The sequence below is a fragment of the Platalea leucorodia genome (assembly GCF_965183815.1).
Source record: "Platalea leucorodia genome assembly, chromosome: 10".
Taxonomy (NCBI): Eukaryota; Metazoa; Chordata; class Aves; order Pelecaniformes; family Threskiornithidae; genus Platalea; species Platalea leucorodia.
The window spans coordinates 12,798,393-12,826,281 of NC_138832.1; the positions used below are offsets into that span (position 1 = coordinate 12,798,393).

The 27,889-nt window shown below is 54.1% G+C and overlaps 1 protein-coding gene across 1 annotated transcript; it reads right to left on the reverse strand.

The window, feature by feature from the left end:
- On the reverse strand, positions 1-27,889 carry FRMPD3 (FERM and PDZ domain containing 3; the record flags this gene model as incomplete). Its single annotated transcript, XM_082323415.1, has 10 exons — positions 27,782-27,889; positions 27,106-27,237; positions 26,434-26,553; positions 26,167-26,303; positions 25,209-25,332; positions 24,363-24,452; positions 22,673-22,852; positions 11,294-11,438; positions 3,681-4,496; positions 1-2,864 (listed from the first exon to the last, which is right to left on the reverse strand). Exons 1-10 carry the CDS (start codon positions 27,884-27,886, stop codon positions 1-3), a joined length of 4,713 nt encoding a protein of 1,570 aa, XP_082179541.1. The 5' UTR covers positions 27,887-27,889.

The following is a 27,889-nucleotide window of genomic DNA, read 5'->3' on the forward strand; positions in this document are numbered from 1 at the left end:
TTACTTATTGATCAACGTCTTTAGGGAGCGTGTGAGCGTGCTCATGACAGTGGCAACCGTGGCTGACTGGCGGGCGAGCTGCTCCACCGTCTGCTGGTGGCTCAGCGTTCTGGCCGTGGACTCCTCCGCAGCCTTCAGGAGGAAGGTGTAGTTTCTCACCACTTCCTCCACCTTCGTCAGCAGCTCTTGGCGCTGGGACTCCGAGCGCACGATGTACACCAGCCTCACAAATGTCTCGATGAGGCTGCTTAGCACCTGGAAGCTGCTCGTGATGGCAGAGAGCATGTGGGTAGGACTCTTGTCGACGGCTGCCACGCGGCGGCAGGACGCCCGAAACTCCTTGAACTTGAGGGCAAGCTCTTGCTTGTACTCAGCCAGCTGGGAGATGTAGGGTTTGCAGTCCCGGACATCAGGGCTCACCACACACTGCCTCAGGATAGTCAGGAGCTCATTGGTGTCCAGCTGCACTTGCAGAAACCCATTGGGAAAGCTGTAGGCATGGCCTCGAAGGGTGTTGATCTTCGCCAAGCTCCCCTCAAAACTGGAGGTCCTTAAATCTATTTCCTGGGTCTGACTGTCATTGGGACTGCTGCAGGCTGTTGCATCTAGGACCTGAAGAGTCCTGCTCATGACTGGGACCATCTGATTGTCCAGCTTCATTCCTGGGAGTATCTGCATGGGGATGGAATAGGACAGCTCATCCTTCTCGCTCCCATCATCTGCAACATCGCATTTCCTGTAGTAGAAGCAGTACCGGATGGAGCAGCACTTCTCATCCTCCATGTCTTCATCCCGCAGCTCAGCGGGACTTGGATACATCTCCTCCTGGACAGAGAACACTGCTGAACCCTTCTGGTTCTTTTTCTCCTGTGCTATCTGGACATAGGAGGGGTCAGCCACTCCAGAGGCTTCCTGGATTTTGCTCTTCAGAACAGGACAAAGGATGCTGGGCTCAGGCTCTTTCTGGGGGCCTTTCTGCTTGGTTGTATAGACGTTCTGGTAGATGTCAGAGGACAGGGATGTCCTATCAGTCTTATCTATTTCACTGACACTGTAGCGACGCAAGAGCTTCCTGTAGTGTGGAGCACCCATGCACTCCCCCCGGGAAGTGCACGTTGTCAAACAGGACACGCTGTTCTCTGGATCTGACCGGTAATCTCTGGACTCTAAACTTGTGGATCGTATCCGCTTGCCTTTGGAAGGGCTGCTCACGCTTGTCAACCTAATGGATTCTGCCTGCTTCTGGTCGTCGGTAACTTTATCCCTCCCTCGCCTCTCCAGTTCTGCCATCACCAACTGGGTAGGGGGTGGCCTTACCCCTCTGCAAATCCGCTTGCAGTCACAGCTGCGCCTTTGCTCCCTGGACATCCCTGGGACTTTTTGCACAGGACTGCTCCTTAGCTGGCAGCTGCAGCGCCCAGGGGCAGGAGGGTGCAGATACTCCTGTGGTGGGAGGTCACCTTTGCTCTTTGGCTTGAGCAGCTCTTCAAGGAATTCCAGCTCATACTGCTTCACCTTCTGCAGCTGAGCCTGCCGCTCATCTGTCTCCTTCTTCAGCCGGGTCGGAAATGTTGCAGAGAACAGGTTCCTCAACCTGAAGGGAGCTTTTGGAGCTTTGGGTTTAGCTGGGACATCAGCATCTTGTTGGGTCACCTCCAGGACTTTTTCTACTTTTTTGGAAGGCACAGTGCTGATCTGCAGGCTCTCGGATCTGGGCACCAGCTGGATTGGCCCTTTAGGTTCCTCACTGGTGCTCCTAAAAGTGCTACCAGGTGATGGAGAGTGCAGATTGCTACTCTCAGCTTTTAAGCTTTTGGCTGAACTTTCCTGTTGCATTTTCTGTCCTTGGTTTGAAGGAGCTGTGTGTTTCTGAAAGACGAGGCTCATGGCTTCCCCACCTGCCTTCTGACCTGGCTCTCCACTTGCGGCTTTCCCTGGAGCATCTCTACTCACTTTTTGCTGGTAGCTTTTAGAGGCAAAAGTCTTACCGGGCATCATTTCCTCACCTGCTGAGGCGAGATGGAAAGCTTCAGCCTTACTGCCATGAGCTTCTTTAGGACTTGGAGAAACTTCACAGTGCTGCTGCGGAGAGAGTTGCTGCTGTTGTTGACAGTTGCATAATGTCTCTGCCGCTTGTGAACCTCCTTTAAGTTTCAAAGGCTTGCTGCTGGCTGATGCACAGCTGCTGGTACCATTCATGTTCTTGTCTTCTTTTGAGGATGCTGCCACTTGGGGAGCTGAACTTTTTGCATTTGCCACTTGCTGCAGAGCAGCTGAAATGATGGCTGGAGTTACAACACTTTTTTGATCCAGGAGGAGCTTGGAGCTTGGCTGGACCTCTTTGGGCATCTTCTCTTGTAGATCCTGTGCCTGCTCCCTGCTCGGAGCTGCTGTGGCATGCAGAGATACCTCAAAGGCAGCTTTTGTGTGGCCTGCACCTTTGCATTCAGAGCCTGGCACTGGAGCTGCCCTGTTCTGCTCATTAAGCTGGGGGGTCAGCACCGGCTGGACAGCCAAGGTGTAGCTCTGCTCAGCATGCTGCTGCTCCTGTTTGCTCTTGCAATTGGTAAGGTTGGGGCTTTGGTGAGAGAAAGCTGGCTTCAATGAAGGGCTCGGCTCCTCGCGGCTGAGGGGGTAGGGTGAGGTGAGAACAGCCTGGGCAGCACAGCTCTGGATTCGGAAAGGCAAGTCCTTTCTGGCCAGGAGGTTTTCTTTGTTGATGTGTTGAGCGAGGAAGTAGGCTGCGTTCTGGTGCTGCTTCATAGCAGAGACCATCTCTGAGACATCAGTTAGCTCCGAAGAGTTGGTTTCATGGCCAGAATCCAAGGATGACTCAGGAGTGATGGCAGCCAGGACAATAAGACCTGAGGAGGGACACAAAGAAAACCCCACGACAACACTCACACCACACTGCTATGCGGAGGAGAGGGGAACTCCATGCGGCAGGAGGGTCCGAGGAATGCAGAACACAGCATCCTATCAGAGAAACTTTAGTGACTTCCCGCAACTAAGAGTTAATGCTTTTAAGAGAGATCACTTGTCAGCACTGAGCTGACTTGCTAGCTCAATTCAGCAAGAGCTCTTGGCCCAGGAAAAGGTCCTTGGAAGCTTTCCAGTGTTAGCGATAGCAGAGCTCCAGGGACTTGTCTGGAGCAAGAAGGAAAATTGGGCACCAGCTACTCTGCCATAGTGAGTAGGGCAAGCAAGGCGGGGAGGGGGACAAAGGACTGTGCTGCCAGCAGGCTGGTCTCAGAGACACCCATCTAACAGCAGGTTTGCTCTGTGAAGGGCTCACACACTGTAAAACCTGGGTGGGAACCTGCGAAGACTGAAGGCCGAAGTTACCAGCTGAGTGGGGTCACAGCAGGGAGGAACTCATGCTCACAGTACTGGTTTGTTAGTGCCTCACCCCAACATCGTGGCACGTGGACCATGGCAGATATGGGATAACCAAGAGACACCTTCAGCCACTGTCAGGGAGAGAAGTCCCACCTCAGCTTCTTAGAAATCTTCTGAGCAGCAGCTTGGCTGCTCCTGCTAGAGGCTGTTGCCACAACTTAGTTTTTACTAGAAGCTGCTCCACAATCACAAATAGGATGGGAGAAGGAGACTAAAGGGGAGGATGTACCATAGGAAAGAAAGGCTATAGGGAAGAAAGAAAGTCACAGCCATTGAAATACCTGCTGTCTGCTGTGGTGGGGGATGTGGACAATCCTCTGAAGCAGCCAGGGCTTCCAGCGCCTGCAGGGTGGACACCAGGGCATCATCCAGCTCTTGGGCATGGTCTCGGACCGTCCTCACGTTATCTATCAGTGTGACAGGGATCTCATCGTAGAGGATGCCACAGAGGTGCCGGCCCTGTTCCTGGCTCTGGGCAGCCGCCCGGCGCTTGGGGTCGTCCTCATCTGAGCTGTTGTCTCGGAAGCCAGGAGGGGGTGCGGCAATGGCGGGAAGCAGGGATGTCGTCTCGTCTTCTTCCTCATCGCTCCCAGGAGGGGGAAGCGACATCAAGTCCACCATATTGTCCCGGGTGCTGCCGGGCTTGCCCCCCTTGCATGAGGCCAGCCGGCTCTTGATTTTGGCTTGGCAGGACTCACAGTAGAAGTGCGAGGCGTTGCTCCGCAGATGGGTGTCTATGGTGTGTGCTCTGGCCCTGCTCGCGTGCCTGTCTTGGTCAAGGCCATCTGGGTTGTACTCATTAGCTGCCCCATCGTAGCCTTGGCCAGAGCTTTTGGAAGTGGGGTCAGATTTGGTCCTGGGACGAGTTTCCTCAAAAAAAATCAGGTTTTCATTGATATCCGTCCTGCTCTCTCTTTCCTTCCTCTGCTCTCGCATGTGCAGATAGCAAAAGCTGATGACCTCCGAGTCCGAAGCCCTGGTGGCTGGAGTCCCGGCTCCTCCGGTGCCGGCGGCAGAGCCACCCACCAACCCGCTCTCTTTCTTTCCTGTGTGCCCCGCCATGGCAGGCCGGTGGAGGTTGTGTGCGTTGATATAATCTAAATCAAAACCACAACAGGCATATTAGCAGCAGCAACCAGGAGAAGCAAAAACAGCATGGGGAAGCTCCTGCTCACCCTGGAGAAGCATCCACGTGCTCTCTGCCCTCCAGCCCTCAGCGTGCCAGACTGCAGTGGCACGTGCGTATTCCCTGCGGTACAGCCAGGCCAGCTGGCTGGTCTTCTGCAACCTGCTGGGCCTATCTGCCAGTAATGAGTGCAGGAAGAAATGTCCTGCGCATGCAGATCATAGACTCATAGACTCATAGAATAGTTTGGGTTGGAAGGCACTTTTAAGGGTCATCTAGTCCAACTCTCCTGAATAAGCAGGGACATCTTCAACTAGATCAGGTTGCTCAGAGCCCTGTCCAACCTGACCTTGAATGTTTCCAGGGAGGGGCATCTACCACCTCTCTGCGCAACCTGTTCCAATGTTTCATCACTCTCATTGTAAAAAATTTCTTCCTTATATCTAGTCTGAATCTACCCTCTTTTAATTTAAAACCATTACCCCTTGTCCTATCGCTACAGGCCCTGCTAAAAAGTCTGTCCCCATCTTTCTTATAAGCCCCCTTTAAGTATTGAAAGGCTGCAATAAAGTCTCCCTGCAGCCTTCTCTTCTCCAGGCTAAAACTCCCAACTCTCTCAGCCTTTCCTCCTAGGAGAGGTGTTCCAGCCCTCTGATCGTTTTTGTGGCCCTCCTCTGGACCCATTCCAACAGGTCCATGTCTTTCCCGTGCTGAGGACCCCAGAGCTGGATGCAGTACTCCACGTGGGGTCTCAGCAGAGCAGAGGGGCAGAATCACCTCCCTCGACCTGCTGGCCACGCTTCTTTTGATGCAGCCCAGGATACGGCTGGCTTTCTGGGCTCGAGAGCGCATTACCGGCTCATGTCCAGCTTTTCATCCACCAGTACTTCCAAGTCCCTCTCCACAAGGCTGCTCTCAATCCCTTCATCCCCCAGCCTGTACTGATACCAGGGGTTGCCCTGACCCAGGTGCAGGACCTTGCACTTGGCCTTGTTGAACCTCATGATGTTCACATGGGCCCACTTCTCCAGCCTGTCCAGGTCCCTCTGAATGGCATCTCATCCCTCAGGCGTGTCAACTGCACCACTCAGCTTGGTGTCATCTACAAACTTGCTGAGAGTGCACTCGATCCCACTGTCTATGTCATTGATGAAGATATTAAACAGCACTCGTCCCAATACAGACCCCTGAGGGACACCACTCGTCACTGATCTCCATCTGGACACTGAGCCGTTGACCACTACTCCCTGGATGTGACCATCCCACCACTTCCTCATCCACCGAACAGTCCATCCATCAAATCCATATCTCTCCAATTTAGAGAAAAGGATGTTGTGGGAGACCATGCCAAAGGCCTTACAAAAGTCCAGATAGATGACATCCGTAGCTCTTCCCTTGTCCACTGGTGTAGTCACTCAATCATAGAAGGCCACTAGGTTAGTCAGGCAAGACTTGCCCTTGGTGAAGCCATGCTGGCTGTGTCGAATCATCTCCCTGTCCTCCATGTGCCTTAACATAGCTTCCAGGAGGATCTGTTCCATGATCTTCCCAGGCACAGAAGTGAGGCTGACAGGTCGGTAGTTCCCAGGGTCCTCCTTTCTACCCTTTTTAAAAATGGCTGCGATGTTTCCCTTTGTGCAGTCCCCAGGGACTTCACCTGCCTGCCATGACTTTTCAAATATCATGGAGAGTGGCTTGGCAACTACATCAGCCAATTCCATCAGGACTCTGGGATGTATCTCGTCAGGTCCCATAGACTTATTATGTATGGTCAGGTTCCTCAGGTGGTCATGAACCTGATCTTCTCTTACAGTAGGAGGGACTTTGCTCCCCCAGTCCCCATCCATCCACTCGAGAGGTGTGGGAAGAGAGGTTGTCAGTGAAGACTGAGGCAAAAAAGTTGTTGAGTACCTCAGCCTTCCCCTCGTCCATTGTTACCAGCTTGCCAGTCGTGTTCATCGGGGCGGTACACTTTCTTTGACCTTCCTTTTCTGGCTGACATACCTATAGAAGCCCTTCGTATCATTCTTTGCGTCCCTTGCCAAGTTCAGCTCCATCTGCAGCTTGCCCTTCCTTCTCCATCTCTACACAACCGGGCAGCGTCCCTATGCTCCTCCCAGGATACCTGTCCCTGCTTCCACTGCCTGTGCATTTCATTCTTGCCCTCTAGTTTGACCGGTAGGTCTTGACTCATCCATGCTGGTCTCTTGCCTTCCTTTCCTGATTTCTTTCACATGGGGATTGAGAGTTCTTGCGCTCTATAGAAAATGTCCTTAAAGATCTGGCAGCTCTGTTCTGCTCCTTTGTCCCTGAGGGCAGCTTCCCAGGGGGTCCTATTGACTAACTTGAACAGATCATGGGCTGGAAGGGATTTCGGATGATCAGCTTGTCTGTACCCCACTTCTGAGGCAGGAAAACTGAAACTAAAGCAACCTTCATAAACGCGTGTGTGATGGAGGGGAGCACATTACCCTGGGCGGCTTTGTATGTGCCACACTTGCCTTGGCCTCCCCACCTGAGTGCATGGGTCTCTCTAGAGGAAAGGGTTAAGCCCTGAAGGATACCACGCGTGTTGCCACCAAGAGCAGGAGGGGACTGCTGACACTGAAGACAAGGGACCTTCTGGCTCTGAGGCATCAACCCTTCCCTGCAATACGGAGAGAAAGGAAGACCGGGAGGAGGCAGAAGGGAGAGGGACATACAGAGATTTACATGGTGGACATGGAAGATGGCCAGCTCAAAGAAACCCTATGTGGTATTGAAGAAGCTCACATGCCTTTTTTTCCTAAATCAATAAAATCTGGATTCCCATTAACAAAGAGCTGTTGAAAGTGTTTTAGTGAGGCCCTTAGGTGTGGCTGGGGTATATCGATGATGGAGGCCAGGAGAGCCTAGAGGGTGGCTGGACAGGATTTAGAAGCAGTTGAGCTCCAGCCTGCAAAAGCCCCGTGACATACTGACAGAGCAGGCCACCTCCAAAATGATTACATGCTCTACAGCTTAATCATATAAATTTTATAAAGTTAAATATTTTGACATTTATCATAAGAAAGTATTGACCCTAAAACTGTTTTTTGCGAGGAATTAGATCAATGACACCATGGACCAGCAGCACAACTCATCAGTGCCCTTTTACAAACAACCTTTAGACATCAGAAATAATGTCCTGTTCCTCCCTCTCCATCTCCCCTCCCGTCTCTTTTCTAGACTAACCACAGCAAATTCCTTTAACCTTTCCCGACAGGTCAGTTTCCTAAATGTCTCAGCTTTCTTACTGCTTTGGGCTGGACTCCATCCATGTTGGCTACCTGGGAAAATGTCTTGTTTCTGTGCTGTGTGACAGCAGCAGGGAGAGGAAGCAAGATCCCAGTAGCTTGCTGGGAGGCAGAGCTGGGCAGAACCAGAGGAGGGCTGGCCAGCACAGTGGGCACTGAGCCACAGGGATGTGGGTGCCACATCACTGAGCGACCAGCCTTATTCAGAGGGCAACGGGAGCAGCCTGGCTGCATGCACGAACGAGGACCTTTGGCCTCAGTCTGTCAATTTACGCATTATATGGGAAGAAGGAATTGTTGTCACCACTTTTGCGTAACGTTGGCCAGACCAAGCAGTTTTCCTCAGGAGAGGAAGCTAACTAACTGCTAAACGTGGTGCAATATTGCCTTTCGGGGAGACATCCAACGTCGCTTGGCTGACTTTAAGTGACAGACACCCTCCCCAGTCCCTTGTCCCTCGCTGCCCACAATCCATGCGCTGTTTCTGGCTGACAGCTATCGGATCAGGCCAGCTCCGAAAGAGCCCTCTGCTCCTGCTATTAAGCATTTCCCTGCGACAGCCTCCCCTTGCTCCCTCATGCAAGGCAAGCAGCTGAAATGTTGCTTGAACTTCTGGCCAGTGGTCCAGCCCTCAGGAGGGGCATCTTTCTGCATTACAGGTTGAATTGTGCAGCTGTGCTGAGAACGGCTGCCAGGGGGATGCAGGCTCCATCCTACCAAGTATAAATTAAATCAAATAAATCCTAATTAAATTCATTAGCTCAACAAATTGGACAATTTGTCTCCCCAAACACACGTTTGTATTATACTGTTCATCACCTGCAATGCTAAAATCCCAATCAAAACAATATCTCTCTCATTTATGGACATACTGGTACTCAGAAATGACAGCTGTGTGAGTGAACACAAGGCTGCTGCAGCCGGGGACATGTGTTCAGTGCTGGGCTGTGGTGGGGCGGCATGGAGCAAAGCAGAGGCTTTCCCAAAGCCAGACACCTCTGATGGGTCATGGTAGCAGCCTGCCCTGCTTGGACAGCCTCACTGCTGCCCATGCCCAGCCAGGGCCTGTTGCTGAATGGGGCCAAAACCCTAAAATCCATAATCCAGCTGCTGGATGCTCTGGGGGAGAAGGTCCTGACAAAAAGCTGAGAGAGCAACCAAGGGCACAGAGCTGCTTGGCTGACGATGGTTGCTGGTGGGAGCGGGGAGAGGAAGGGGCAGGGAGGTGAATCACCTGCGCAGCTCCAGCACGGCACAACCCTTCCTGCGGAGGGCAAGGATCCGGCACGCGGCTCCGCAGGAGCGATGGATCAGACTGACAGCATCCGGGCAGAGCGTGCATTTCTAAAAATGTCTGCAGTTCAGCAGGAGGTTTTAATGGGCCTCAGCAAAGATGGATGTGCTCCTCTTCTACGTGAAAAGCATGGGCCAGGCCTTGATTTTACATTTAAGATTCTGGCACAGCCTGCTTGCAGCCTGGAAAGTCAAAGCCTGGGCTAACTTGATTCATCCCAGTAGGGCTTTCTTATCATTCCTGCAGAGTTGTGCTAATGATCAGCAGTCCCTGCTCCCTGTGATCCGCCTAGCTCCTGACAGCTCAGCCTGCAGCCGTAGCGAAACCAGAACTGTGAGAAGACTTTCTTTTCTCAAAACACACTAAATTCTCCCTTCAGAAGGATGCCTGAGTGGCTGGGATGAGTGTACTGGGTCTGCAGGGAAACTGTTCCACTCCACTGGTCAGAGAGGTTTTTATTGCACCCCTGAGGATAGACCAGGCCATCCAGAGAGGGTCTAGCTCTTTGGTATGAAGACCATGGACCCCTTGCTCCATTGCTGTCCTACCCACACTGTGACTTCCCCTCACACTCACTCCAGCCCCCTGCAGAGTGACATTGGTTTCTTGAGACTGTCAAGAAAAGGGCAAGGTTTACTACCCCTTTTGGCATAGGTTTGGACCATGCCCACGAAGCAAAATCTCCCTGAGGAAAAATCCTGGCTATTATCACTGTTGCTAGAGTGTGGAAAAGCACCACTCGCACACGCTGAGACATCCCCTGAGTGACCAGTAACTGTGGGCACCACCAGCCTTGCTCTGAGCCCCTGGGGATGTTCTGGGATGCTCTCTGCTTCCTACCACATTGTTCTGACTCCCCACTGCCATGTGCCCCATGTGTCCCTGTAGGCCATCTCAGGGTGACATGACACAGGGATGTCTGATGATAGCCAGTTAAGTTGGAAACACCCTCCACTCATAGCAAACTGTGACTAAATATGATTCTGTAGGGCACCCAGAGAGCACAGTGACAGCTGCCAATAAGAGGTGCAGGTGAAGAAACAAAAGGAAACCATGCACGTATACTTACACCAACATCACCTGCCAGGTCTTTCCCTGGATTCACTGAGGTTCTGCAGATGCTTTCCTGATGCCTCTTGTGAGTGTGTCCTCCCACGTGTGCTAAGTCTGTGTCCAGGTGCCTTCCTCAGACCTCAGAGGCACTGAGTCCTTTCCCAAGGACCCTGCTAGCTCTTGGCACTCCTTCCACCTCCCCCAGCTAGTCCCATCTTGAGGAGGCAGTCTTGACACTCTGCCAGCTCTCTGGAGCTGCAGTGTCACCCGGGAGGTCTAGGGTCAACCTTCCAGAGTCAGCTGGGTTGGTATTTTGCCCATCTCCAGCCACTGATCCTGTATTTTATATTTCCCTATACAAAACATATTCAATGTGAACACCTGCATGGAACAATGGCATGTAGCTCCTGCTTGGATCTTGTTTGAAATCACTCTTGAGAATCATTGATCATTTTGAGGGTGACTCACACCTGCAATCCATCCTCAAGGAACAGAGCATCGGTGCCTGGTGGTACAGAACCTGTCTTTAGCTGTTCTGGTCTCCTGCTGTGCCCAGAGCAGCCCTCTGCTCCCTGCATCAGGCTGGGCACCTGAAAAGCTGGGATGCCAAAGTTTCCCTCCTAATTTAGGAAATCAATAGAGCAGCTGTGCTTGCAGAGCTGCCCATGCAGCCCAGACCCCACTGATGAAGGCAGCAGTGTCCAAAGGCAGCAGGAGCACAGTCCCTGGCTGAGTGCACACACTGGTCTCTGGAGTCGCGATGCTGGCCAAGGAGCACGTGCTGCATCCCTGCAGCAACGCACAGGCTGTTCTGTGAGGACCCAGCATTTAGCTGGTAGCATTACAGGTCTTTTTAAACGGCACCTCCTGGATCTGCTCTAGGAGCTGCCACAACAAACACGTGCAGTGAGTGTTTAGGACCCAAGCTGACACCACAAGTCAGAGCTTATCTAAAATGAGGACTTCTCTCCCAGCTCCTTGTTTTCTGGTTAAAAGGGGGGTCTGCTGGTTCTGCAGGGTGAATGGGAGTGGAGGGGAGATGCCAGGGAAACCCTTCTCCTTTCTAATGCTGCAGTCCTGGCTGGAGTGAGGAGAAGGAGGAGGCTAGGGAAGGGGCTTGCACAGAAAGCAGAGGCTGAAACGTACCTGCCTTGATAATCTGAGGCGGGGGCGGCTGGCTGGGAGCCCTGGAGAATATCATCTTCTTGGAGTCCACCAGGAGACGGCAGTAACCTGCAATCAGGCAGGCGAAGTTGGTGGCTTCAGGCCACTCCATCAGCAACACCAGCGGCTGGAAGGCAAGAGAGACAAAGCACATGAGGGCCACACGGCTCAGCTGATGTGGGTCCGGTGCTCAAAAGGGGTTGTGCCGGGGCCCTGCACTGGTGTAACTGGTGAGCTGGCTGGTACTTTTAGCATCCACAGAGGAAAAAACAGCCAGGTGCACGTCCTTGCTCCAGATCACCCAACAAATCGTTGTGCCCAAGAAAGCAGCTCACTGCAGCTGTAATTCCTGCTTGCTGACTCTTCTAAGGATGATGAAAGAGGTGGAGTCCCACAGGGCACAGGCTGTGCATGGCAGGGCCCCCGTGCAACCGGCTCCTGATCGTTTGTCTGTGTGTCAATGCTCTAAGCCTACCTGCAAGCACCAGTTTAACCATCAGGCCCTGGGGAGCTCAGGGAGTTTGCGGAGTCTCCAGCTGCCAGAACCCGTTTCATTGCAGGCACCATGTCGCCCTCCCATAAATCAAGACATCTGCTTCCAGCAAGATGCAGAAGTGGCAAAAACCCATTACAGGGTCACCCAGCCACCACTCTGAGGCTGTGGATTGTATTTAAATCTAGCCCTTCAGAAAATTAAATTTGTGCTTAGGAGCAGATGGTGTCTTCTCTTTTAGGAGAGCATTTATTCACATGCTAAAAAAGGTCTTTGCTTTAAAGAGAAGAAAAAATCAGACATGATCTTTGTGCCACATATAACCTCACTGCACAATCTAGTGGCAGACATCGCAACTCCCCGACTCCTGGCTTGTCCCAAGGAGAAGGTTAGCTAGCCCAGGGAAGCTGTCGGGGTGGAATCTACCCTTACCCACCTGGTGACATCCCATGCACTGCTGGGACCCGGCTGGGCAGAGCAGCCTGTCCCAGCACAGCCTGTCCCAGCACAGCTCGGCTGAGAGGTCCATGCTTGGTCTGAGCCCCCAGCACCACTCAAGGCAGACCCGTGAGATGGAAAAAAATTGACAGTGCCTTCAATAAAGTTATTGCATGGCAGCTCTAGCCCTCATCTACCCCTTGCACAAAGCACCCCTATCTAAAGGACCTTAGTACCCAGGTGCAGGGCTTATCTGAGGCAACTGGGGGATGTTTAGCTACTGCTGTGGCCTGGGCTGCCTGTCCTGCCATGCTCAGTCTCTGACAGCCCTCCAGGACTCAGAAGAACTTGTTTACCACATCCACGGCAAACCAAGCCCGTTTTAAAAACCACTTAAGCCTATGCAGTGTGAAAAGCATTAAAGCTGTTTTGGTTTTGTTGTTTCATAACCACAGGAGGTTCCTGGTACCCACTGGCCAGTTCTGTGCTCTGCTCAACACTTGCTTTTTTAAGTCACCAAGCCAACTCTGGCAAAGCAAGACCCAGCCTTACAGTACCTCACGCTCCGGACCATACAACACAATAAACCTGGGTGTGAAGCCATCAGCCCTGGGCAGAGCTGCATGTGATCCCCAAGCCATGCCAGCCCCTGGCAGGGGCTGATTCCTCCTAGAGCCAGGGTAAAGAAGTTCCCTCCTTGGCTGCTGTGTAGGAAGAGAAAGGAAAAGAAATAACCCAATGTGGAAGAGAAATAACCTGACAAGCAAACACGCTCTACTGAGAGGCTCTGCTCCTGCCTGCTTGATGAGGCTCTTTCTGCATCATGGAAAATAAACCTGAGATGACACACAGATCAAAGGGAAAGTATCAAGATACAGAGAAAGGAGAAAAGAGCTTCTCCACATAGCTCGAAGGAGGCAGGCATGCAGCGGTGAGGAGGGGTGACACCTCTTAGCCCAGCTCCAGTCTTGACATAAGTGATGAAAGGAAACCATGTGTTCCAGTTCTGCTGTATGAAGCATCCTTAAAACAAGTGTCTTCTACATAGGGCTAAGCTTTCCTAGGTTTTTCAAGCCATCTGTTGAATGAAGAGACATTTGCGTATTTCCCCCCCTCTGTTATGCAGCAGCGAGGGTTTGAGTGCTAGCAACAAGAAAGGAAGCAAATGCCAAGGGGAGGGAGGCAATGGCTGATGAGTATCCACTACTGGGAGATTAAATGAAGAGGCCAAGATGGGTTGAGAATTCCCTTTCAAAAGGAAAACTAGGGAGGAGTTTCCACCACGTGCGAGTCACACGCTGGAGATTCACAGCTAGCTCTTGGGGACAGCAAGTCTGAGTGGCACAGAGACATGGACCTTCACTGCCTCTCTGTCAGCACTCGCTGTGCCCTCCTCTTCCCTTCACCCCTCCCTGTTCGGCCCACGGTGCAGTCCCGGTACCCCAGCTGGCTACCAGTACCTCTGAGACCCTGCCTTATTTCCATTTTTGCTCAGATACCTCTGCTTCAGGATGCTCCCACCCATCCAGAGATGGGACTGTAGGTTCCTGCTGGCAAGAAGCAGCCCCTGGATCAGTCCTCCTGAAGGGAGACAGGACTGAGACACAACCAGCCCGACTGGTGTTTCTGGCCTACAAATAAAACATACACAATACACCAAGATGCCACGAGCTCCCTGCCAGGTCTCTGAGCAAGCCCAACCTCCAGACCGACTTCCAGCAATCGGTGCGTGGCATGCCGGGGTTAACTGTAGCACTCTCCTCTGAAAAAGAGGAATCTTAATACTGATTAGCATTACATCTTAGCAAGGGGTCTTAGAAACAATTACTCTCGCATCCTGGCAAGCAAGCGGTGTGAGTTCTTCTCTAATTGTCAAGCGTTCAAATATTGTTATTAGGGATTAAATCACTTCAGGGGCAGCTTGAAGCTGTCCACCCGTGCTGCTGGCAGCACCCCCCATGGCCCGGGAGCCTGCGCTGCAGGGGCTCTGTGTCCTGCTGATGGATTACTGGCTGTTTAAAAAGATATTGAATGTGAGCAAAGCTGCTGCAGTGGGGCTGTACCCCTGTCCCCTGGCCTCGGTGGCTTCTCTGCCGCTCGCTAACAGAGGTCTGGCTGTCACCCTTTCCCATGTGGGGTTACAAGACTGAATCTCTCTCTTCCACCCACCTAGGTAATTTTGCCAAGATTGCAGCAGCTCAGCTGCCTTTGAGACTTCCACCCTGCTGCCACATCTCCCTGACAGTGGCCAACAGATCTGAAAGTGATTTGTGGGGTCAAGAGGCAAAGAGGCAACACTATTGCAGCAGCCTGGTTTCCTTGGGAAATCAGGCTACAAAGAGGAGGTGTCAGGGATGGCAGCTAACAGAGATGTTATTTTTAGACGTTGGCAATCTTGGTCACCCTGTTCCACCCAGGCAAGGCAAATGAGATCTCGTGGAGACAGCCAGGCACAGGCAAGCTGAGCAAACACTGACTTTCTGAACAGTTGTATGAAAAATTTCCAACTACTGTTGCTAAGGGTTTTAGATGGTAAATTCAGGGCAGCTTTGCAGGGAGCTGCTCTAAGAAACAACAACACAGGACTGTAGTCTGTGCTTTGGGCTTCCTTGTGATACCCATGTCTTGCGGTGAATGGGATTGACCTCCTTTGCTTTGGAAACATCCTGCAAGGAGCAGCAAGGGCTCGTGCCTGTGGTCAGTATTGGCCTGGTCCCCAAGGGGCTGGGGCTCATGCAACATATCTGCCTTCCCCTGCAATTTTTTTAACTCGTTGCTCAATCTCAACCAGGCCTAACAAAAAGGCAGCAACCTGAAAGAGCATGAATCTTCATAAGTTTTCCAAACCTGGTGGTGCAGTAGAGCAGAGAGACTTCTGTGAGCAGCCGGAAGGCAGGGAAGGATGCAGCAGGAGCAAAACCTGTGTCATTCCTCTAAGACCTGCTCCCTGCCCTGTCAGCACTGTTTTTTTTGGAAGTGGCCACAAAATGCAGTACCTCCTTCCCAGCTCTTAATCAGGAGATGGTGTTAATCACCGATGGGGAACAAGTTATTAACTAGGATAACCCTCCGGTTACCCTCCCGCCATGCACCGATGGTGTGTCTCATGCCAACCAGCCCATCCTCTTCCTCCTCCTCACCAGCATGTTCTGGCTGCGACAGCGGTGGGGGCTCATACCTTGGTGGCCCTGAGGACTCAGCTTCCCTGGGATGCCAGAGCAGAAATGCCTGTCTGATTTTTGTCAGGGCAGCAGCACCTTTAGGATGAAAGCTGGTTTTACACAGAAGCAAACTTACTGGCATAACCCTACTGCTCTAAAAATGCCAACATCCAATTCCCAGAAGGATGCACAGGTAGAGGTTCATCTCTGACCTGCAATATGCCAACATGAAAAGAAGCAAATTTTAAAAAGAATGCTCTTTCTACATCTAAATGCATAATAACAGCCTGAAATTATTGCTGTTTTGATCTTTCACTCATACTGGTTTTCTAGATTTCTTTAGTCCTAACGAGAAAAGGACATTTTTTCACTTAAAGTTTCCTGCTTGGCAACTAGTCTCTCTGGAAAGTAAAACAAAATACATTTATGCTGGATATGAGAGATGAGTTTTCCATTAGCTTATTAAGGATATAGTGCTTTTTCTATTATGCCCTGCCTTTAAATCAAACCTCAATGTCCTTCTGGAGGATATTCTCTTGTTCAGACAAAGGTGAAGGTTTCATAGAAGAACGTCTGGAGGAAATTTTATGGCCAGGGTTATGCTAGAGGATCTTAACAGTCCTCATATTTAAATTAATTTATGACCCGATCTCTGCATGCTATAACCCTTAAGCTTATGTGCATTTCCTTTTAATCTCCGCCCTTTATCGTTTATTTCGGGTCTTACCCCGTTTCCTTTAATATAGTGCAGCAGAAAGGGGAGCGATGAATTTACATAATTTGTGTTCCCTGGTTTACTTGAGGTGCACTGCCAAGTTTATATTTAATAATATAGGCATCCGGGCCTAACGAGACAGCAGTCAATTTTTCACTTGTACATTGACCTTTCCTTCCCTCCCTTTAAGCATTATTAACTCAGCTCTGTCAATACCAGGCTGCTTGTGATTAGGACCATTATTTCCCATTTGTTGATCAATAAACCTCCTGCTTTTGTTAGCAGCAGACCTTCAGGTTTCTGCAGCAGCATCTCCTTCCTTAGGTCTGAGCAGCCGCCACCTCCGCCAGGTGAATGCCCTCCTTGCCCTGCACGGTCCCACAAAAGGTCACAGCGGACGGAGAGGTACCTCTATAGACCGAAAACTTATAGGTGTCTCCTTCTCTCTACTTCGGTGGTGCTGCTGTATCCCAGGGAAGGCGGAGGTCCAGCCCATGCCTTCCAATCATGCTGCAGCTGCCACCCTGGCTGGCTTTCATCTCCCCCCCCGGCTACTCAAAGGGCTCATGCTCTTCCCTGTGGGACTTCTAATAACCAGAGCCTGCGGTGCTTTTGGCATCCTCCACATATCCCATTTGTTGAAGCAAGTTCTCAGGACTCCCAAGGTTGCAGCACCATCGGGCTGTGCTCACGCCCACAGCACCGGACACCTGAGGTCTGCTTGTTTGTTTAGCTTTTCTCTTCCTTTTTTTCTTTTTTTCAAATAAACAAATCAAATTTGGCTTTGCAGGCTTGGAGACTCATCCTCTCCACGTGTTGTCTGACTCTTGTGTTTCTGGCTGGCTCCCATCCTGGGTGCCCACGGGTGACGCCGGGGCTGGCACCACACACTGGTATGTGCTTTGCTTTACATCCCGTTAGAAAGGCTCTGTGAGGGGGGAAACTGCATCCGCGCCTCCCACCCCAGGTACTGAGCCAAAGGAAATCTCAATCCCTCCCTCTCTCCCACAAGATGACAGTGTTTCAGAATGGCTTAATGCAAATAAAGATGAATTCAGCTTAGGGAATCAGAGCCTTTAGGTCCATCATCACTCCAAAGCCTCACTCCTCGTGTAGGAGAAAGCTCATGGGCTTCAGTCATTGCTTGCATGAGTGGAAGTAATGCTGGCCTTGCCTGCTCTCATCAGTTTGATGGGGCTCCCCAGCATTTTCAGACTACAGTTTCGCAAATGGACATAGGGCACTGGCCTCAGCACCCACGGCGTGTCCCTGCCGCACTCGCCTGGGGGAAGCACCACTGGGCTCGGGGCCGGCTGCGGCCCTGCCAGCACCCGCTGCCGCCGGCTCTGGCAGGGAAGGCATGGAGGCAGAGGGGTCACCATCCCATTGCTGGTGAGAGGGAGGGGCAGCCGGCGGGCAGGACTTGACTCCTTCCAGGGAGGCTGTGCATAGCGGCTTTTTATTTCCATGGCAGGCTGGAAGCACGCCGGGGCCCCTGGGACACCGACATCAATAGCCAGATTCCAGGCACAGCAGCAGCCGGGGACCTTTCTGAATTAATTTTTCCTTTGTTTTTCTTGTTGATCTCGGCTAAAGCGCCGGCTGGCTGCAAGCCCTGCTGGGAGACATGAAGTCAATTACCACGATGCCTTTGATTGAATTGCGCTTGGCAAGCAGCCAGCCGCTGTGGCCTCCTGCCCCGCAGCCCAGCGCGGGGATGAGGGGCAGCCTGGGACAGCTCCTCTGTTAAACTGCAGATGCTTCTCCGGGCTCAGGCGATCCGGCTGCCCCCCAAGCGTTCCTCTTTCATTCCCATTCAGAGGGCTTTGGCAGCTTTTTTGCCAATATGTCAATAATAAAAAGCCCAGCAGCATGTAGCTGTGTAAATCAGAAAGGAGAAATGCTCCATTTGAAAAGACATTTCAGTAAGAACAAAATCTTTGCTTCTGCAGGAGCCGTGGAGCCGCACAGCCAGGGGTGTGACCTGGTGGAGCCACCCGGCTGGACGTCAGGAGCTGGCACCGATGTGCCCACGGAGCAGCGCAGCTCTCCCCATGCCTCCTGCACTGGGGAGCTTGCGTAAGCGTGGCGAGCAGCAGCCCCTCTGCCCCCTCTGCACCCCATCAGCGCTGCCGGGCTTGCCCGGATGCCGGGCAGGAGATGCTGACGCTGCCCATCCCAGGATACTGGGAGGTAGAAGAGGACTTCTCAGTCCTGCGCTGGGGAAGAAGGGAGATGCATGCCTGGAAGCCCAAAGCTGAGCTGGCTCAGAAGCATTGGCTGCTCTCAAGTGCTGGTCCCAGCACTGCTGGGCAGCTGGAGGGGGAAGCCCCTGGGAGATGCAGACCTGCGGGGCCCCCAGACCACCGAGACAAGCTGCACTTAATGCATAAAGATCACAGGAGACACCATGTGCACCCACCCTGTTCCTCAGCAAATCTGAGCTCCAGAATCAATGCTTGAACACCGGCAAGTCCAGAGCACAGGAGGAAGAGCGGAGAAGCGATGGCCCCAGCAGAGAGGGGACTTTGCCATGTGGGAATGACCACACGATCCTGCGCAACACCCACACCACTGCAGCGCAGCTGGGGAAGCACCGTCCTGCCCCCAGCCGTGTGCTGTGAACCTTCTCAGCATTTCCAAGCAGACCTGCCCCGCTCCCTCTGTGGCTGTCAACGCGAAACCTGCTCCTCTCCTCCTAGCAGCTCCCTCGGACACCGCAGGGAATAAAAATCCTTCTTGGACACAGTAGCAGAGGCATGGAGGCTTTTGTTCCTCTGTCCTGAGGTTGTGCAGCTCCTCTACAAGGGGTCCTGCCAGCATTTGCCCCTCCTTTGCCACCCCCACAGTGGCAAACAGCTAAAGAAAGCAAAGCAGAGGCACCAGCCCTGGGTTGGTATCCCAAATGGGCTGTTTTAAACTGAAACTGAAGCCCAGAATGGAAAAGCTCCAAACCAAACCAATTAACTATCCAGTGAATAATTTATAAGACAAACACTGTTTCTTTTTCTCCTGAACAAAATGGAAATGGTTTATGTTCTCCTCAAGCCTGCTTGTTACCTGAAAATCTTCCCCAGCTCCTTCCCGGCAGGTACGTCTGGGCTGTGGTTGCAGGCAAGCAGTGGATAAAGACGTTTGGGCAGCGCTGGCTGGTGTGGTCGGGGTGTGCAGACCTCCCGGCTGATGGCTGCTCTGTGACCTGACCCCTTTTTTAACCCTTAGGATCAACTACACAACATCAATAAACCTGGCGCTTAGAAATTCAAAATGGCCTTTCTGCACAAACCCCTTCATTGTCACTGAACATCTGCTGTTTCCACAGTAACCCAGCGAGCAGCTGCGAGGGGCGGCCGCCACCCCACCCATTCAGGCTGGCTCGCCCGCATCCCTGCCGTTCCCTGGGGAACGCACGGGAGCTGCCCCAGCACCAGCACCCTGCAAGGCGGCGCCAGGCGGCACCGTGCAACAGCCCCAGGGGACATCCCCACCCACTCCGCAATCTGCAGGGCTCCGACAGGCCTGCAGGAGCGATACAGATTCGAGCGCAGGTCCCCAGAGCAGTCAGGACACTACTTCGAGCACAACCCTCTAATGGTTTATGACTCACGGTGGAAAGAGATTTATTTGCCACCCAGGGCTTTAGCCAGCGACACGTTCAGCGCCACAGAATAATTGCAGAAAGCAGATTAGCACTGCGAGGTAATGATCTTTTCGCCTGCTTTTCTTAGCCTGCCTCATCCATTGCTGTCCTGCGTAGGATTAGCATATGCCTCAGTTTGGAGCAGACATTCTGGCTATAAAACCCAGCCCTTTGGATAACAGTTAAATGAAGACAGATAACAGCAGCCTCTGCACTGGCAGGGTGCTGTTGAGCCTGCTGAGATTCACAAATGGGTTGCTCGCTCCGCTCCAGGCAGGCGGAGGGGCTTTTGGTGGCTGTAGGCAGCTGCCTGGAATTACTCAGGGAGATAAAGCTGCCGTGCTTGCGTACGTGCTTGCGGGAAGTTGTATGTGAGCTGCCTTTTCGCCAGCAGTTGGGAGGCTGGATAGAGGGAACATGGGAGAAAGTCTACTCTTGCAGCAGGAAAGGGCTAGTGGTGTTACAGTTAATTACTGCTGCAGAGCATGGCTGAGGGGAGCGGCACTGCAGGATTGTGGAGAAGCCGAGTGGGAATTGCCACCTAATTTATAGCAGATGGACATCAGCATCACCTCAGCCTCCAGCACATCTGCCGCTCCTGCAGCCAGTCTCAGCTGCACACTGGACTGCGCTGGGGATGACGACTGCCCTCTCCCATGCCAGGGAGGGGACAGCGGCACCAGAGGGGCCCGTGCACCCCACCGTGAGCTCGATGCGCTCCCGGGGCTGAGCAGCGCCGCGTGGAGCAGAGCTAACGCCGCACATCTCCCTGCGCAGCACTCGCAGCCGGCGAGACGGCCATGGAGCTACGTGACAGCGGGAACATGCTGTGCTCCGAGCGCTCACAGTGAGCCACGAGCAGTCAGTCACAGGGTTGTGACCAGCCTATTATTAATGTATTAATATTGTGATTTATACACGCATATCCGAGGGGTGTGGGCACCAGGAGGAACCAGAAGGGTTGCTCTGTAAGCAGTAGGGAGGAGACCTGGTGGGCTCCTGCACAGCCCAGGCAGCTAGAGGGGCCAGGCAGGGAGGGCTTCCACCTGCCCAGGCTGTAGGGCGGGAGGTTTGAGGGTTTTGAAGGGTAGGGACAGGCACAGCAGGACACCAGGACTTTACCTGGGCAACGACTGACCTCAGTGGGATGCAGAAGAGGGAATATTACAGAATATTACAGCTGACCAAATACCCACTGAATTACAAGTGCAAAAAAAAGGGCTTCACCAATGAGGCTGTTGGAGGGGACAGCCAAAGCAGAGGGGATGAGGATGAGCGTGGCTCTGGCAGAGGCTACCGGGATGTTACTGCAGTTCAGCAGAGCTACTGGACCAGGCATAGAGGCAGCAGGAAAACAGACTTGGAGGAATTAATGAGCCTGGTGGGAGGAAGTGCTAAAATCCACCAGGAGAGGAGGCAGCAGGAGAACCCTAAACAAATCCACCATGATTACATCTGCAAGGCTACGGCTGAAATAGAGAGCACAAGGAAAGGGCTGCAGAGGGGGCCGAGGCTTAGAGACCTTGCAGGAGATGCCAGCAAAGCAGGTCAGCTTCATCAGCATTGGGGGGAAAAGGGATGAATGTGGGGGCAGCAAATCTGACCTACAGCCAAAGGGTCGGAGGGCTTGTGCAGATATACCCTGTCTCCTGTGCAGCAGCATCTCCATACCCCACAGCCGTCACAGCTCCACTGTGCCAGATGTCATGGCATGAGACAGCCTCTGCCAAGCACTGCTCCTGTCTAATTTAGCCCAGACTCGATCCTAACTCTGTCCTGTTGAATTCAAGGTGGGAGGAGAGGAGAGGATGCGGCTTGGCATTTATCTGTCAGATCGTTGCCTCTCAGCTCGGTCCTTCCCCACGGGGCAGGGAAGAGCTGGGCGCAGGGAGGCAGTGAAACCAAGGATGCTCTGGAGCAGGCACATGGCTACCTGCCTGCAAGTCTGCTGGAGATGTGACCTAGCTTATTAAAAACCTGAGCAAAGGGCAATGGAAGATTTCCTTAGGATCTTGTGGCTGCTAGACCAGACACCAAAGAAGACAGTAAAGCTCTTACTGTATTGCTGACAGTCCTTCTGAAGGGTTTGGGACCCAGGAGAGACAGGAGACTGCGAGGGGTGAGGCAGCATGGCGGGGCCTGACCATGGGGATCAACCACCAGAACCAGCACTGCACCACGCAACAACCAGCAGGGGATGGCAGGATGATAACGCACGGGGCCCAGGAGGGCATGTACGCCGAGGAGTGGAAAGACTGTTCTGTGGGCTGAAGGGGAGGATAACACAGGCAGCTGGCAAGATACCTGGTGGGTGGCTTACTGGAACTGGGGACACCCATGCCCAGGGACGCCCAGTGATCTCTTCTCGCACTCTGAGCCTGACACCCCCTGTCCCATCATTTCCAGTTCATTCAATGATCCTGCATGGCTTGACAAGTTCCACAAGTGCTGTTAATACACGAACCCCACCAGTCCCCTCCAGTACCTACATCCAGCCCAGGTATGGCCATGGACCACTCCTCTCCAGCCCTGAGCAGAGGTGAGGTGCTGTCCTGCCTCCAAAGGGCCCTGCTACCCGCCCGGCCTGTGTCACCCCCATCTGCCCCAAGGACCCTGCTCGAACCCTTGGGTAGGTGTTTGGGTCATGGCCAGAACCATGCCTGCACCGCGCACCCTCAGCCTCAGTCCCTGCCTCTATGGCACAAGGAGCCAGACAGGCAGGGGAGATGCTGCAGACCACGCGCCCTGTGACCGCAATGTGAAAGGGGCTTTTCAGTCCCTAGAAATCTCCAAGCAGATGCTCCAGCATGCACTTGTGTCCTGAACCCCCTCAAACGTGAGCACTGAACCTCCAACCACAGCCTCTGCACTAGCCCCTCTCTCCGGTGCCTGCCTCTGCGGCACCCGTGCCTACCTTGGCATCCAGGATGCTTGTCTCCACCCGGGCCACCCCCTGGTTCTCTCTGAACAGCTGGATCTTGCTGATCTTGCTGAACTCCGACAGCACCGTGGTGAGGTTGGTCTTCAGGTCAATGACGTGGCTGATGCCGTGCCGGGGTCCCACCAGAAGCATGGTGGCTGGCTGCTTCTCGTCCTGGTAGCATGAGCACATGGAGAAAGAGAGACAGACGGACATAAACACACCCTGGGGCTGCACGGGCTGTGCCTGGCTCTCTCCGTGGAGCCAAGCCTCGATGTTGGCAGCTTGGCTGGGTCCCGGATGGCTTTTGCAGAGCAGCAGGTGAAGCTGCTGCCATGAATCCCCCTCCCTGAGCCTCCCTGCAGAGCTGGGAATGGTGTACAGGGTGACAAGGCTATTTAAAAATAAAGCACTGAACTGGCTGTCCACATGAAATATTCAGGCCTGCTGGTGTCACTACAGAAAAGTAAGAGCATGTTACAAATCTGCTTGATCTGACATTGCCTCTGAGAGAAGGAAGCAGAGGAGGGAGTGAATGCATTTTAGAAAAGAAGACAGACTAAAGCCTTGATGGAAAATAGAGATCTTTCTTGCTCTGGTCTGCCCAGGAAGGATGCTTCAAACCAGACCTGGAGGTGAAGAGGAGCTGGGCAGACCAGTGCAGAAGAGAATAAGGGAATACTTTTTACCACTTACATGTGATTCAGCTCCTAGGCTGGCTCAGAGTCATTGCTTTGGTGTCAGAGATGAAAAAAAAGAAAGGGCACCCACACCAGAGGTGAGTTGCCCAACGCTGCACACCCAGGCAGTGTTGGAGGTGGGCTGTGACTGCTCAGTCACGGCACTGACCAGACACCACGTGGTTCTGCCGTCACCATTTTCCTACAGGCAGCCCTTTGAGCTGCGAGGTGAGGAGCTCCGAGGTGAGGAGCTCCGAGGCGTGGGGGAAGCAGAGCAGATCAAAGGCTGCAAGGGATGGAACCCAGGAGGCAAAGCAAGAGAAACCAGGGAAGTGCTGAGACCTTGGGTGCACCTACATGGAGACCCCTGGATGGGAGGTGGAGCAAGAGGGATGGAGAGGTGAGCCAGGCAGTGGGGAGTCTTAGTGGGCCCACCGTTCTTCTGTTTGGTTTGGTGGCTTTCCTCCTGCCATGGGGAAAGTGGGGTGGCTTGGGTGTGGGGTGGAGATGCCTCTGATGGAGATGAGGGAGGAGTGGGCCATGGCAGTGGTAGCTTCCTGAGAGCTGTGAAGTAGTGCTCAGGCTGGACCGCTGCTGACGGAGATGGTAAGGCCAGCTGGGCTATTCCCTGCGTGGACAAGCAGGGAATGCAGTGGCCTTTGCCAAGGGTTGCCTTCCTCCGAGACGGATGGCAGGATGCAGCCAGGGCAGGACGAAGCTATAAGCATGTGTCTGAAACTACTCTGACTTCATCGAGCCGGTCATCTCATTGCCCAAAAGGCTGGCAAGAACAGAGCTGACCCTGACCCTGTGGAGCTGAAGACCTGACCTACTGTCAGCAGAGGCTCTGAAGGCTTTTCTGGATGGGCTTGGACCCCAGCAGGGCAGAGCAAGAGACCGAGGGAAGTAATTTCTGTGGAAGCCACATCTCCCCTGGCTCTCTCCTCCAGTGCACACTCAGGACCGGTGCCAAGCACTTCCCAGCCCATCCTGAATTACCGTACCAGTCCCACTGTGTTGAAGAGGACCCCAGCAAAGGTGGGCAGCTCGTTCAGGATCCTCAGGTACTGCAGCTTCGCCTGGGCCGTGGAGACCTGGCAAAACACATCACACAGGTGATCACCACCAGCACAGGGGGGAAGAAATGCAAGAGGCTGGCGCATACTCGGGAGCTCCCAAGCAGGGGTGCGCAGCGCGTTGGCAGGCAGCTCAGGGCATGGGCTCTGCTGGCAGCGAGCCTGGGGGCTTGACATGGGGTGGAGCAGGTCTCCACTCCCCTGCCGTCCTGGGCAGATACTGGGAGGTAACTCAGAGCAGAGGCACAGCCAGGGAGGAACCCAGACACCTCATGTATAACCCCCCTGGGGGATGTATAATCCCCCCGGAGATGTATAACCCTCCTGGGGGATGTATAACCCCCCGCCCCCCCGGAGGATGTATAACCCCTCTGGGGAACGTATAACCCCCCCGGGAGCTCTGATGCCTGCAGGGACCGAGGCAGTGGCTCAGCAGCCTCCTCCAGAGCATTCCAAGCCCAGAAGCAGACATAACGATAAACACGGGCTTAACTGATGTGTGCCACTTCAGTCAAGCTGAGAGGCGGCTCTCAGCTGGTCTCACCCCACTGATCCTCGCTGTAGTCCCCAAAATCCAGATCAGCTCTTGGAAGTGGATTCAGGAGAGAGAGTGGCTGCCTGGCTGTCACCTCGGGATTTATCTCCCATCCAGGGGGACTTAAGCAGCAATAACAGGAGCCCCCGCGCAGCCGGGGACAACAGGATGATGGCTGGGGCAGAGGACACGGTGCCACCCCACCAGCCCTGAGCCATGGCCACGCAGGTTGGGCTCACCTTGGTGCCGCCAGGCTGGTTCTGGTGGGCTTTGAGCTGCTGCGAGAGGGATTTCCGAAGGCTCTTCTCTTTGATGAGTTGCAGGAGCGAGGGGGGCAGGAAGGGCTCCAGGCCCCACTCCTTCCTGCGGGGAGGGAAGCCTGCCTGAGCCGCCAGGCCAGATACCCCGCTGATGGGCAGAGAGGGCCAGAAATCAGGGACACTGCTCGAGAGCATCCTCTTGCCATCAGAGGGAGCTGGAGCCGCACCAGCACTTCTTTGGTGTCACAGCTGGAGCAGCTGCAGCCCCCAGCCTGGGTCCCCAAGGGGACGGGACCCCCAGCTGGTGTCACAGCCACCAGCACCGGGCTGGGGAACGCAGTGGTGCCAGGCTCTGCAGCCGAGCCCAGGTCCCACTCACCTTCATGTAAGGTTAAGGGATGCAGGGCAAATCCCCAAACCTCTTTTGGGGTCCTCTGGGGGTGCCATCTCCCCCCTTCCTCCCCGTGCACACTGGGCAAGGCCAGCATGCACAGACAGACTCCATATGGATTTAAGACCACCGGGAGCTGCAGGAGGGCTGAGCCAGGGCTGCACGACTTGGTGACGGGCTGAGACTACCCAGCCACAGTGCCTTCTCCTTGCCTTGGATGCCAGGCAGAAAAATCAGCCCGAGTTCCCATGAAATGATCCTAGGCTTGCAGCAAATATCCCTGCCAGCCCTGGCAAGGCTGCCATGCATGGCTGGATGTCAGCGTGAGGGGGTCTTGCATGGCCCCGTGGTGGGACCAGGGGCTGTGTGTCACTGCCAAGCCCATGAGCCACCAGCCAGCTCCAGAGGGGCTCCCAGGGCATCTCACACACAGCACCCCGAAACACTGCTGGGAGCACCCCAGTTACGCAGGGGCTGTGAGCAGGAGCACAGGCAGGGGACAGAGGAGGGCTGCTCGGTGGCGTGGGGAGAGGGAGGAGGACTCACTCCACATTCTTGAGGGAGACCTTCTGGCTGGGGCGGGTGGCTGAGACGGTGATGTAGATGTGGAGGGCAGCCAGCCCCAGCAGCATCTCTGGCTTGGGGTCTGTGCCGAAGCGTTCTCTGATCACATCGTTGCGGCTCTGCAGGAGGGAGGAGAGGTGTCCGCAGACAGCCACGGGGACAGGGCACCCACCACCTGAGGGATCCCTCCACAGGGGCCAGCCTGGGCAGATGTGTGGACCATGAGCACCATCAGCTCCCAGTTCCTACCTGGATGTACAGGTACTCAAACGCTGCAGGATCCCGGCGCAGCAGCTCCACCGGGTCCTTGGGGAAGAAGCTCACACGGAAGAGGCACCTCATGCCATGGTAGTGTGTCCTCTGCACAACCTGTGTCAGGAGCAGAGGGGGGCGATGAGCCCAGGAGCCATGTATATTTGCCTGCAGGGCAGAAGACCCCCTCTTCTCTCCCCTGGGGAGGATTTGATTTCTCTCCTCCATGCACCACCTGATCCTTTCATTCCAGGAACAGCCCAGCCTTCCTTGGTGTGACAGCTTTGCCTGGTGCTCCAAGGTTTTATGCCACCAAGGCTAACGCTTCCTCCACAATCCCTATTTTATCTGTGGCCCTGTGCAGCGCCAGCTTCCTGGCTCTCCTAGGCAGGCCAAGGATGCTCATGAATGCTGTCTGCAGCTTCCCAGGCTGGAGCACAGAGCATCTCCACGGTGCTGTCAGGGTGGGATGGGTAAAACCCTGATCGTCTCCCTTTTTGGCCACCCTTTGCACCCCTGGGCCTGCAGGACCATGCCAGAGGCAAGGAGAGGCTACACCACCCCACGGCACAACCCTGGCCAGGCCCCACGCTGTTGGAAGAAGAGCTTCCCTGTGCCCCAGCCACCGGCCATGACCTTCCCAATGCCCTCCCGCACCCAACGGCTTACGTGGGCCAGCGGCTGCTTGTCCTGGAGCAGCAGGAACCGGTGGCTCTGCTCCGGGCTGGAATACTCCAGGACCAGGGCAAAGTGCTCGATGTGCCTCAGGGACAGGCGGTCCTGCAGCGTCACCATCACATCCTGCAAATGCCACAGACAGGCTTGGGTGCGAGGCACTGGCTCCCTCCCAGGGTGGGAGCTGGCACCACACTGACAGCCCCCTCCTTGCTGGCACCTGGGGCCGCGCCAGTGCAGGATGAGGCCCTGCAGTGCTAAGGGGGGCTGCGGGATGGTACCCAGCCACTGCCAGGCAAAGTGACCTCGCAGCAGGAGGTGACCAGCAGCCAGACCCTAGCATCTTGGGTAACACTGCGGTGCCCAGAGGGGTGCAGGAAACTGGCCCCTGGCATGGGCACTCGCAGGAGCATCCATCCTGGCTGCAGGGCAGGCTCACAGCACGGAGAAAAGTTAGGAGTGGGAGAAAGACAGCAAAAGCCCATCCCTGCCAGCTGCAAAGCATGTTGCCTGGGGAGGCGGAGGGGCTATCTATCATGCAGTGGCAGTTCGCAGCCAGCCAAGCGCCGCTGCAGTGTTTGTGCAAGGAAGCAGGAGACAAGGAAAAATGGATCGGGCAGGTGGGAGGAGAGAAGCATCATGGTGCTGTGGGGGGAGCAGCGGGGCCCACCTTCACGGTGGTTCGGCCATCGAACGTGAAGGATTTGATCTGCCCGTTCTCCAGGAAAACCTTCAGCACGTTGGGAATGAGGAGGAGAGCTTCTTTCTTCAACATGTC